At 42.7% G+C, this 13,770-nt stretch overlaps 1 protein-coding gene across 11 annotated transcripts in view; it reads right to left on the reverse strand.

Annotated features, from left to right (window-relative positions):
- KALRN (kalirin RhoGEF kinase) overlaps nucleotides 1-13,770 on the reverse strand; it is a 523,685-nt gene that overhangs the window by 62,889 nt on the left and 447,026 nt on the right. The window contains exon 36 of one of the 11 annotated variants that reach the window (XM_033003470.2): nucleotides 3,685-5,046. The exons of the other annotated variants lie outside the window; for them this stretch is intronic. Within the exon in view, the coding sequence (XP_032859361.1) occupies nucleotides 5,030-5,046 (17 nt within the window). The 3' untranslated portion in view covers nucleotides 3,685-5,029. Of the gene's footprint in view, nucleotides 1-3,684; nucleotides 5,047-13,770 lie in introns of those variants that run through there. 11 annotated transcript variants of the gene reach the window in all.

Here is a 13,770-nt window from a genome sequence, read left to right on the forward strand (position 1 = left end):
TGTGGCTCCATTTCTCACCCCAGAAAAGCGGCTTGAGAGAAAAGGATTTTTTCACAGAAGTCAAAGAAGATGAGCCAGAATGGGATCTCTGTAATTCTATTAGCATGTGCATTTAAATCAACAATTTTTTTTGCAGAAATAATTCCACTCATGAATGAAAGCCAATAATGGCAATCTGACCGATGAGCACATAAAATAGCTGTGCTGTGCTTGACAGAGCCCATTTTCCATATTTAGTGATTCCTGTAAAATAACTTTTCTGACAAAGACAGAATTGAATCAGATGTGGGTGAAAGACTAACTCAGTCTTTACTTGAGCTATTATTTCCTGAAGAATGGGAATCTCTGTACCAGAAAATCTTGGAAAGCAGGAGTCATCTAGACTCATCCTATCCACAAACACAGCCTTTATGTTAGTATTTCACGCTAAAGAAACGAGTCATCCAAGCTACCAAAGTGCACCCTCTCCTTCCCTTTCCAAGAGCATCTCCATCACCAGGCAGGCTGTAGGCTCCAGTTCACGGCTCTCAGCCTTGAGGCTTTATACTCTCCCTTGGAAAATGCTGCTGAGAGCCACCTCAGATCTCAAGGGCTTCAGGGCTGAAGCTCTACCAAAAGGACATAAAGATGGCAGAACGAGGTATGAAAACTGCTTCTTTGGTCTCTTCTGTGCTTTTGTATTAAATGTCCAAAACACACTCAGTGAAACATTTTTATTGGCACTAGTCAGGGTTACAAAACTTTGTGGCTTAAGCAGATGACAGTACTGATCCCAGTTTTAGTGTTAGATCCTATTCCGCCTGTAAAACCTGGCATGGATTTGCAAAAATTTGGGAGGTAACAACATTTGAATAATACAAAGTCACTTTACAGCTATTCCCCAAGTGAAAACACTAGCTCATAACAACGTAAATAATGAATCTGACAACTTTTAACGTCAACAGATAAACTGTCTCCTCAGGCACTGCCTCCGAAAAAGACCCCAGCAAAGAATGTAAGTGAACACGAGGAAATTTTCAGTGCCCATGTCAAACAAAGATAGAGGACAACTGGCTTGAAAAGCCTTTTAGATTAGAAGTACGTTAAACTTTTGCAATGGAATTGCAAAACTCGCCCTGGAGTCCACGTCTCCCCATCCACTCCCAGCTCTTCTCTGCCGCTCTACACACGTCCAGCCGCAGACCTGTCCCACACTTCAGCTTGAGGGAAAAAATGAGATAAGACCACGTAGGACCCAGTTTCACACCAGAGGGTAAAGACATGTTTAAAACACACCACTGAAATCTAAATGCAAATTTTGTTCCAAGGTTCCAATGTTCTCCCTAACTTTATAATCTCCTGGAAACGAGGAGAACTGAGAAGGTTCAACTGAATTTTTCTGTTTATGTCTTTTTGAAGCTTCAAGCTGGAAGTAACATCAAAAAGCACAAATCAGTCTGGCAGGATTCTAACAATTCCGTTTCCATGGATGAAATTACTTCTGTCCAAATTCAAGAAGAGTGGTACGGAGTTACATATTTTATGCAAAAGTTTCTAGTCCAATAAAAAAGTAGCCTACACTAAAAGCAGACGTACTAAAAAAACTTTCCAATCACTGTAACGTAAAAACTCAAAATCTGACTTTCTGTTTCACTGCCAAACATGCAAACAAGACTAACTTCCAAGAAGAATAGGAAAAAAAGGAGTAAAAACTAAATGAATCACACAACATTCAGAACGCCCTGTTTCTTTATTGAATAGCTGATATTTCTTGGAAATAGGAAAGAAGAGCTGCTTTGAGCTAGAGGATGATCTGCAGAGTTCCCTTCAGCTACACTGCAAAGTAGGGGATGCTCTTGGGGGGATTTCTGCATATGGGTTTTGCTTTTGGGAAATGGTCACCTATCTGTTTTAATATTCAATTTCCTAATCATTACTACCAGATAGAAACCTAAGCTGAGGAAAAGACCACCCCCACCTAGCTGGGGTGGGCAAACACCGTCACTCGGAGAAGCTCATTTTTGTGGCAGGCAGCAGCTCACCTCATGCTCTCGGCAGTCAAGGAGCTGTGCACACTTCTGCCCAAGGGTGATGGCAGAGCAGGAATCACACCCTGTAGGAGCCTCTCTCTTTCCATTAACTACAGAGGGAGTCCGAGGAAATTACACCCTTCTCTAAATTTAGTTATTGTGAATCCCCTTCCCACATTTGAGTATGTTTCATACCAGGCCAATATCACAGCAGGAAATGATTAGCTGAAGTTAAGCATCTGACAATTCACTTTAATGAGCAATAATTCATGGCAACCCGCCATTAGCTTCAGTTGAATAGCTTTTATTTTTAGCTGGTGTTGCTCAGATGCAGCTTTCATCCAGCATGCCCTGGAAAAGCTGACATCCCAAAGCAGCCTCCAGGTCTTGGTTGTGCCAGTCAGAGTGTCAGGGCTCGAGAGCTCCAGTTCCTGGAGGTCAGAGAAAAGTCACTGCAGTTCTGGGAAAGTTTCAAAGAGTGAGATAAAACCAAAAGCCTAGAGAAAGAGCACTGAGGCGCACAGTCTCAAGAGACCTTGCAAGAAAGTTATTGAAATCCTGAGAGCGTGCTGAATGAGCGAGCTGGGTCCCCAGGGAGAGAAACAGCACGAGGGGAAGGCAGAGACAGATAGCCTGCTGAAATAAAACATGACTTTGTTACTCTCCAAGAGCGCCTAGTGAGAGGAACAGCTACAGAAGTCATCTCTGTTGTATCTGCTGCTTCATATGGACCTAAAGCCATGATCAGAGGTGACTAGGGAGGGCACGGGGAAGAGAGGAAGATGAATATCCTCAGATGAATAGAGGGCAGGATCTCATTTTCTACAGACAAGCATTTAGCTGAGGAGGTGCTGCACATGAAGGCAGAACATGTCCTCGTGCCTCTGAACAGACTCTCAGGAAAGTGTGCAACTCAACCTCATTGGCACCAAGAACTCGAACAGCAGCCAAAACATCTGCAGTCCTCCTCTCTGGGTGTCCTGCTCAGAAACGTGTTTCCATATAACAGCTTACAACTGTGATGGGTATCTACATACAGCTTCTCTGGTAGAAGGCTTGAACCTTTTTCTTTACATTTATCAGCTTGACAAATTCATCCTGCTTCAGAGTCCCATCTGAGCCCTTACATAAGCTGCTGTGAGTTCATGACAGGAATAACAAGAGAAAAAGCATCCACAGAGTGAATCCACCAACCTGTTGGTGAGATACTCCTAGCCAGCTCCTATCCTAAAATACTATGAGCTAGGTATGTTATTGGCCTGCCTTGAGTCCTTCAAGGGAACATGGCTTATCTCCCCAACAAAGCAACAACTTTTTAGAAGAGTTTTTTAATTAATAAAAGGGTGTGGAAAAGCTCAGAAAAAGAGCAGTTGCTCCACAAAGCACAGTTTGAGGCCAGACACAGGATTTCTATGCACTCGATTTCATTCACCCATTCTCTTGCCTAGGGTCTGTGCCCAGCACATGTCCCAGACCAGCCCAGAGCATAGTGAGAGCAAGTCCAACACATCTGCTGGGAGTGCACATTGAAGCAGCTTTCCCGTAACGCCTCACAGCTGGGAGAGCAGATTTCTGAAGTCAAGAGGCACGCATTTTGCTTTAGCAAGGAAAGGAAATAAAAAGTCAAGACTAACAAGATCCAGAAAGGGCATGCTTTTTTTTTTTTTTTGAACAAATCAACATTTATTTCAATTTAGTCAAACAACTCATTGAAGCACTTCTCTAAGTTCTACTTTACATTTTGTATTTACACTGTCCTCGTTCTGTGACAAAAATAAAATAATCCCCGACCCTGAAGTTTCCAGAATAAGTGTCGCTAGCAGCAAAAAGAACAAAGCCCCAAACACAAAGCAAAAAATCCCCCTTGATGTATTTTGATAGAAGACTTATGCATGTTCTGTAAAGAAGTTTTAACCCTGAACCTTTATGGAAACCTATATGGGATGATGAGGGGGAAAATGTCATGTTTGAAGCTGAACAAGAGCAGCAGCATTTGCTGGCCTTTGCAAGTACACTGTTACTTTTAGCATAAGGAACTGTGAAATGCTTAGACACCCACACAGAAGCAGACTTTTAAACTTTGATCTAAGCAGTTTTGCACTGCTGGGAGCATAAGGGTACCAGAGTCGGTGAATACCATCTTTTATCCTGGCGGTGGGCACATAAACAAACTTTATTACACATGGTTTCCAAGCAGCTGTTAGTACAACACAAGATTTATTCTTTCATGAAGTGTCAAGGGTCAGCTTCAATCAGCAGCTCCCAAATTGAGCTACTGTAAGAATTTTGATGTAGTTTCTCAACATTGCTAAGGTCAACTCTGCCTTACGCTTGAAGCCAGCAAAACCTCTATTGCAAGGTGGACCTTGCTGAATGGGGGGAGAGGAGGGAGGAGGACAACATTTGAATATCGTGTTTATGTCTCACTACCTCAAAGGAAACTGTGACTATGTCCCCAAACCATTCCTCATGGAAATAACAGAAGAGTATTGGTACAAAATAAATTGGAATTGGAAAAAAAAAAAAAAAAAAAAAGCAAGAACAGAACCCAAAGCTTTTTGGGATAGGAAGAAAAACTGCATGTTGAGAAAGAAGGGATTGGTTATTAACTTTCCAGGCACACACAGGGCTCAGAAAGCACAGAAAACAAGCAGAACAAACAAACACAACTGTGTGCATCTTAGCGTCAGCTTCTTTTGCCAAATGCAGTAGCTTCCAACATTCAGCAGCTGTCTCTTGCTTTCTAGTGCTGTGGAGTTCTCTTTGGTACTTGGAGGCTGTCAGGAGCTCCGGGCAAAGAGAAAGTCTTTGTCCATTTACCAACCAATTCCAAAGGCGCTGATCTTGAATAACTTTACTAAGCAAGAGTGACACAGATGTCTAGGAAAGGGGGCTTTTCTCTTAGTAAAGTTGTGGTAGGTGCAGTGGAAACCCAAGGCAATCTACATGCTTGTCAAATTGTGCCTAGGTAAGAACAGAGTCCTCCATGAACGTCTCTCATTTGTTCACTCCTAAATTATTCAGGCTCTGACAGCCCCTGAAAAGAAAAGAACGGAATAAGAATAAGTTGCAAGTGGTGTAGGGCGAGAGCGGACACCACGTAACCACCAAGAACAACGAGGTTGGGGTGTTTGACGACAGACACACTGCAGCCGGAGCCTCCAGGGCTGGTGCCTAAAGCAGCTTCCTCCACACCCTTGTCTTCCAGAAATACTAGCGGAAAATACAAGCTCACAGTAAGGTACTGGTTGGGATGAATTAAAAGAAGTAATGAATGAAGTAAATGCAAACAGCGGTTTGGAAATAAAACACACAGATAAGAACTGCTGGTGCTTGTGATGTTTTGCTCTTTGAACACGGCACAGGGAAACGGCTAAGCAGCTCGGAGACTTTTAACTGCACACTCAAGACTATCAGTTAGACTTGTGGGAAGCTTTAATTCACTCAGCTTAAGTAGGAATATCAGAACATCACTTGCCATCCCATATAATAGGCTCACACAATCTACATCTTGGTTTTTCGTTTGACAGCTCTCCAGGGTAGGGAGCAGTTCTGTGGGGAACCTTCCCCATGGTGCCGGTCAACAAGTTTATCAAATTTCAGTTGATGAAATCACTACTACACTCTATCTGTGTCAGCAAGAAAGATGGGATAGGAACTTGAAGTCTCAGAGAGCATCTGCCACATGGGAACAGGAGAGCTCTCTAGAGCACCCTGCCGAGGTCTTAGCCATCTGAAGCAGTACAAGTGCCTTGATCCAGCCACCAGCCTTCCCAGTAGGCGAGTCCTGATAAACTCATTGATTTTGACTTCTGGAGATCTACACGGAGCCTCCCATGGCTTTTGTGGTGCCTTTACCGGCAGCCTCCTCACAGAAAAAAATCCTAAATCCAGCTTAGCAGAAATGTGGAGAGGTGCCCTGCGTAAACTGCACTGCTTCATTCCAGCTGCATCACTGCGTCTAATCGCAAATAGCTGTAAAAATGCTCTACCGAGCAACATGTCTAATAAGCGATTATCATTATAAAAGCCATCTTTGCTATTGCTGAGTAGTTGCTTTCTTTCAGCCCCATTTTTCAAAGTAATTAGGAAAAAGAAATGCTTATTTTAACACAACAGCAAGGATTGGACTGGTCTAGCAGCAGAGGTTCTTAGCTTCCGAAAAGGCTTTGTTGGATACAAGTAAACTCTTACTGCAGTGCACAAAGCCCGATCACAGACATCCACCTGCCTGATAGTTTAGTACCTCCAGGAGAAGCTACTGCAGTGAATATCCAGTGAGCATTAGCCTTTAGATGTTTGTCTGGAGCTTGCCTTGCTTCAGACTTTTCTTACACACATCGCCAGATCAAATTTTACAGCTGAACAGCTCTGAACAGTTACAGCCCTCCTTGAGCGGCCCGAGATGTTCAATCCGGAGTAATTTCTCTGATATTAAAACAAAGTCAGCTAAGATGCTGCTGTCTGCTCAGCACCTGTGCCCTGGCAGGAGCCGTGCTCTGCTATTGCAGAGCTGAAGTTACTACTGTACTATTCAAAGTGTTTGCTTCCATCGTGCCTAAAGCTATGATTTTCCTTCTGTTGCCCTAGAAAGGATCCCTGTTGATTAATACTTATTCCATTTCCTAAAGAAGTCTATTCAGACTCCACGTTTCAGCTGAGAGCAGTGTTTGAATATCTTGTTGATCCTCAGGATTCAAACTACAGAAGGTACAAAGAATACCAGACTTGAGGCACTTCAGTGCTATTAGCTGTGAATCATCTTTTTACACTGTACCGCTCAGATACATTTGGATCTAAAATACATTTGCATTTCTAATTCAAACAGATTACCATTAGTAACTAAAGAATGTTTTAAATCAGAATCCTTAGGCCATAAAAGCTAATTGCATGATGCTAAAACTGGATTTCAAAAATATACGTATTATACCCCCTGCAGGATTAATTAGGCAACATCTCTTCAAAAGAGTTCTCAAAAGTGTATTTATTCAGCATGTGGTTAAATTATACTGGGTTGTGCAACACTTTTCATAGGCTGCCCTGGCGCACGTTCCTGCGGCTGCAGACAGCTGGGCCCTTGTTCGTCCAGGCTGCTCAAATCTGATTCGGGACCGCAGCAAACCCCAGCCGATGCGAAGGAGCACACATGGGGGCTCATGCTCGCTGCCTCACAACCACCTAGATGCTGCCTTCACCCCCAAATGCAATCCTACTGCTCCTTGCTGTGCAGCGGGCGTTGTTCTGGCCACAGTTCACTGGTGCTGCTGAATAAGAGGATCGCAGGTACAGGTGTGATGTGCTTCCTAGGGCGTGCAGGCCTGTAAAAGGGCTGAAATCAACTGGTAGATAGAAATCTGGGAGCTATAGCTGCTGATTATTTGATGCTTATTTTGTCACCGATTTCCTACATGACCTCAAGAAAGTTTCACGGTGCTCACTGAACTGTAATGTGTTTTCAGATAGGTTGAGACTGTACTGCATGTCTTGTGGATGTAAGAAACCTCTGTTAACTAAAGCTGCATGTACATTATGAAGGGAGGAGGAAAAAAAAAAAAAAAAAAAGACACAGCAAAACAGGGCACATCCTCGGCTGCTATACTGTGTAGCTGTAATTGTCAGCAAACCTAAACTGTATGAAAAAGTGTCCTGAGTGGATTTAGCTGTAGCTGGGGATGTGTCACTCCCAGCTCTCCTTGTGCACTCGGAGATGCTTGCTCCGTGTGAAATAGGAACATGGAAAAATGCCCAGAAAACATAACGGTGGAGACACCTCCAGGGTCGCTAAATCCAGTCCCTTCTTATCAAAGGTAAGAGTCCATCTCTTTCTTAAATGTTTAATTCAGTGCTGTCTTGTGCCAGTGAACAAGGGATCTTTGCTCAAAACTGACATAGACACTGTATTTGTGCTTTTCCTGTACGGAGCAACATTAAACCTCCATGTTTAATTTATAGACTTCCAATACAAAAGATAACAATCTCCAGCAGAAACCACTCACTGGTTCCTCAGGACCACATTTGCTAATGGGTTCCCATCAGGTTGGGCTCCCTGGCTTCACCCCTTTGCACAGCTTTACAGCTTTGCACAGCCTGGAAGATAATTTTGCAGGGATTCAAGATTTCACATTTGAGCTGTACCAGGACTAGCAATGGCTGTAACACATGGAACAACCAAGTGCATCAGGGTGCAATAAGGCCAACAGAATAGCAATTACTAACTCGTCGTGTGGCAACACACAAAATGAGAGATGTATTTTTTTTTTTTTTTCCAGAAGTACTGGGAAATCACAGTTCCCGTATAGTAGAAGAGCACCCAATAGCATTGGGAAGTGCTGGAAGGTGAGGGAGTAAGAAACCAGTTACAGCTATAGTGTGCTTTCTGCAATGTGATGTTATGCATGCTGCATTCTACATTAGAGAAAAGCAAACGACAAGTACATAAACTGAAGTGTATATAATGGCTCTCTCCCCATCAAAGAGAAGAAACCCCCATGGCTTCTATTATTAACTGCTGTAATTCAGTTTGCTGGTTCTATTTCTCATCTCATTAGGACTTCACTGGTGAAATTTTCATACTTTGTTATAATTATCTGAAAGGAGCCCGGGTGATGCGTGTTATTTCCATGTCCTCAGCCTGACAGGGAGAAGACTGAGGGGCTGGTCCAGGACAGAGGCTGACGGATTGACAGGCATATCAAACTCAACAGGAGACCCAACAGGATGCACTAACTACATTTAATCCAAGGAATTGGTTTGTGTTTTGGCATAATCAGCCATATCAAACATTATGAACTAGAAGCAAACAGGTTAATTTTTGGTTTGTGGTTTTCTAATGGCAAAGGACGTTAGCCAAGGGAGTCGTTTTTGAGCATATCTCACTAGGTATTTTCTAATAATTCCTTACACATGCTGAAGTCCTAGTTATGATCTACAGACCTCTTTTATGAAAACAGCCAGATGTACTTCGGCAGTTGTTTTTTGAAAGTATCTTTACATGACATTGAATTGCGTGATGCAATATTAGCAATTGAACTGTTCTGCAATAGCAACTGATAAGCAGTGGCTAAACTGGCAGAGGACTGGATTTCCTTACCGAATTGAACACCACATCTGTAAATCCCTGCTGTAATCACTAACTGTCCAACCAATTCTTCTCTTTTGAAAAGAAATTGCAACTTTTGCCAAAGATTAAAATGTTTTCATGAAGCCTGTTAACAGACAAGATTTACACTGAAATGTAACAGTGTTCTGGTGTGTTTGAGAAGTATCTTGATGCTATTTTTAGACTGAAACATTTTGAGGTTTGGGCTTTTTTAACTTTAAAATGATAGATTAGTTTTCCGAATATATATACAAGTTTTAACAAGGTGTATGCTGAAACATAACAGTTTGGAAAAAACCCAAAATCCTTCTGGGTTCATGCGAAATAACTGCCCCTTTTGTTTCACTTCAAAATGGATAGATTTTATTTCAGCATCCGTGCATTGAATTCCTAAACAATACATCTAACTGGCACTTATTTTATAGGAAAGCAGCATGTTTAGTTCTTTGCAGTGAATAAGGAGTTATCCAAGCTATATTTTTCACAATTATCTGTTCTTTTCCTTAGAATAAAGTCTCCCTTCTTCAGGCTTTTGACAAGATGAATAAAGCCTTATGAATTCTTACATGCTTCTTGGAGTGAACAGGAAGTTTAGGAGCTTTGACTGCATAAAAGCAAACCCCATGTTTCTTTAAAACTGGATGAATTTATGAAAGCTGAAAACAACGCAGCAATCTGAATAACAAGGATCCCCACCATGCATTCATCCCCCCAGACTAGTAACTGAAAGCTGATCTTCACAGAAGCTCTTGCTATCTATTTGACATATATGAATTAAGATCTGAAAGTTTATTTTCTGTACAGCTTCTGTCACATACTGTACATAACCATATCTCAAAAGATAAGGCTGCAAGATCAGTTGGAAAAGGGAGCCACAAAGCCAGAGGATGAGGGGCTAGCTTGCGTCGAGAGTTAGTTATCTATCAGTGTGTGTAACTTTCAAAAAAGAAAAAAAATAACACTAGTATTACTTGGATCTTGGGAATTGAGAGAAAGTTGCTAAAGCATCCCAAACACTGGCACTGATATGCTAAACATCAGACTTACAGAAAGTGGCTGGCGGAAGATGAGAGCAGTGAGCAGAGAGTCATGTGCAGCAACGAGCACTTTGGAAAACCTCAAACCTCTTGTGCTCTTGGACACTTCACATTTTGCAGCAACACAGACCCACTGAACACTTGACCTGCTCCATCCACGAACAGGGTTTCTACCCACAAAACAACCCTCCTGTGAACAGGTAAGATTTAACAACACTTAAAACTAAATAATCCCCAAAAGAGCTCACTGTTCTCCCAGACTGCCAACAGAGCAGTGGCCATGCTTCTCCTTCAATGGTCCATGTTCAGAGGTTGCTTATCAGTCTCAGGGCTTCTGCCAAAATCCTCCCATGTCTCATTGCTACGTTCAAACGAGGACATGCCCACGCACACAAATACTAACAGGTTCAGACCAGTGAATCTATTTTCCCCAAAAGACTGGCATGGGGACTCTCAGGCACGCTTTTGGGACACGCTTAACTCGGGACCACCTGTCAGGAGGCTGTAAAGCAGGTGTGGGAATGCATGTTTCCATGCTAACAAACAGAATGATTTTTTTGCTAACAGTATTCACCTTGACACGTTAATCCTGCTTGCTCAACTGAGCAGCATTTTCATCAGCTCTTTTGTCCCTTCCAATAACTATCTGCCATGACCTACTCTGACTCCTGACTCAGCCTGCAGAGGTGGGAAAACACAGGACTTGGAAAGGATGTTCCTGTCATGGGCTTACCAGTTTTCTCTTAATAGAACTGGAAGAAAATAACAAGTCTCCCAAACCTCACCACAGCCATTTGCTTGTGAACCTGCCAGGAGAAAGAGCTGAGCATGACTCTGGCATGAGAGAGAGACTGCCCACAGAACACCAGTACACTTGATCCTCTCGACTTTACCGAGATGCAACTAATGAGCAACAGATGGACTTCACCCAAGGAGTATATTTGGAGAAGGTAACAGTTTCCTCATATTTCTCATTCAGGAAGGACCAGGAAACTAAGTCAGCTTTGGTTGACACCCTTAATTTTACTATTGTTTTCTCCTCTGCCTCAATTTTGACAGAATTGCTTTGGCCATGCATTCCATTACGCTTTACACAGTGTAACCATGGCTCAGCCTGAAACACTAAATAAAATATGTTCAAATTAGGAAATGTTATGGGCTTGAATATATTACTGCAGATCAGTCTTGCTACCACTCAGCACAAAGGTACCAGTTCCCTTAGCAAAGCTCTGCAGCTTGCTGTAACACAGTGTCAGCACTTTCTATAAAAAGAACCATCAGATCTCACTTTTTACCTAATGAAAAAATAACTGTTATTAACAGGCTGTTGACAACCCTTGTAATGATGCTGGTTTGCCCAACTTCCAGTTAAGGCTCTGTTTCTGACCAGCTAGCAAAGATGTACAAGGTGGCTGGCTGAACTCCTTTCACTGCAGATTAGTCACCATCACTCTGTCAAGAGAAGCCTACTTTGTTAATCTTACAGCAAAGAGGCTCACCAGACTGAGCTAGTAATGAATCAAAGACTCGGGGAAGGACAGCAAGAAGAGGTAAAGGGAGGGGAAAAAAGAAAAGAGGACAGTAAACCGAAAAAAAAAAAATGCAGAAAGAAGAGCAAAACTGTAGGAGATAGAGAGAAGCCAGAGGGACAGGAAATTTAAATAAGAGCTTTACTAGGAGCTTAGTCCAGACACAAAACCAATCAATCTTTATTTTTTAACACACTGAGATTAAAGGTTTGACATTCAGATTAAGTTTCTTTTGTTCTGAAATGGAATGTTTGGATATGACCAGCAGCCTGCTCAGAAGATCAGCTGCCAAGGAGGCAGAGGGACATCTTCACTATTGAAGTCAATATGGTGCATCCATTTAAATCCATCTTCCCTGTCCCTGGCTACCCTCAAGTGTTTTACGTTCTCAACTGAAGCCACTTGGCAGCCACATAATATTATCAAACCCAGGGTGTAAAGTGTTGCACTGAAAAGTTATGCTGACCAGAAATTACTTTTAACCACAGACCCTTTTCTTTGGGCTGTACCTCATGCACTCATAGCTAGCTTCTCAAGTCCAGTCAATGGGAACATGTCTCTCCTTGTGCTCTTGGGGCAATCAGACCCCAGCATGCTCCAGGGAGGGCTCGAACTGAATCAGCTGCACTACTGCAAAGAAATGCCCTGGGCATAATACAGCACACAGAATTTAACTTCTAGGTTTAATCTGAGTCACTGACTCACCTTCACAGCCCTGCGTGCACAGGAGCCTGGATTTCAGTCTCTGCCTGACCCAGGCTCCCAGCACCCGCTGCTGAGCTTCAGAGCTCTGCGCTGGAAGTAGAGTAGCGGCACTCACCCGCTGGACTTTGCTCTGTGTTTAAAGGCAACAAATTTTGGCCTTGTCACATTCAAGGCATGCAGCTGACCATTTGCTTTAGAAAAGGCATTTCTCAAAGCAGGAATCCCTCCAGTTTCTTCGCCTTCCCTGATCATGACCCTTTTTAAGGGGTCTCTAATCTAAACCACACAGATAACTGAAGAGACAGACTCCATGTTAAAAGAAAATAAGGTATATTCAATTGTAAATCCTGGACTGATTTCTAAGGAGAGTGCAATGACTTTCTAGTTATCAAAAGACCATCAGAATTTGAACCCTCTTATCAGTCTGCTGTCAGGGCCAGTTTTGCAGCACTAAGCAGCATCCCATTACACTAGGTCACTTTGCATTTGTGCATTTCGAAGATACTGCAAAAAGCCTTGCTTGCCCACTCTTAGCTGATTAAGGCCTAAAGGCTATGCAAGTCTACTGCACTTAACTACCCCTTTTTATGGCTGAAAGCAAGTGACACTCTTGCTCTGAGGCACTCCTATATTAGGATTCACGTCTCTCTATACTTCAGAAGAGACAAGTAGTCCTTATTTAGTTCACGCAGGGGACTACTGGGGGCAGAGCAAAACTGCAAATGGTACTAAGTGTCAGTTGCTTTTCTGGATGGATCCCAGTAGGTTTGTATATGGGCACAGCTGACAGTATCAGAAACTCACCAAGAGAAACACGTGAAAAAGCAGTATCGAGGCCTTTAGTGATGCAATAGACAGGATAAGATTGGGACAAAATAGTCGTTTGAGTTACCCATCTAAATCCTTCAGAGAAATGCCCAGTTACACAAAATTTATGTATTTCATAATACACTGGGGGCCTAGGGTTTGAGTTTTTTCAGCTCTGCATTATTGTTGCTATTCAGGAGAACAAGCATCCACATCACTTCCAAACTCCACAGCACAAAAAGCACGGACACAACTTGTACCGACACAACCTCTGTTTGAGCACAGACTGCACACTCATCTTCTCGATTTCTCTCACTGGACGGTTCTTATTGGCACAACAAAATCTACTCAGTTATTGCAAAAGATCAAGATACCTCAGGCATCTGTCACCAGGAAAAAGCAGAGACACATTTCCAAAGGCAAAGGGAAGGTCATTTATGGGGCAGCAGTGAGAACAGCTCCAAGATGCTTCACATCCATCTTAAACACAAACTACAGTCACCTATTTGCACTGCGAGTCTGAGATCAGTGAGGAGCCCTGGGACAAACAGTGCTCCCCCAGAAGCAAAGATGATCACTGACAA

Source organism: Tyto alba, unplaced genomic scaffold, assembly GCF_018691265.1.
Source record: "Tyto alba isolate M040663 unplaced genomic scaffold, T.alba_DEE_v4.0 Super-Scaffold_7, whole genome shotgun sequence".
NCBI lineage: Eukaryota > Metazoa > Chordata > Aves > Strigiformes > Tytonidae > Tyto > Tyto alba.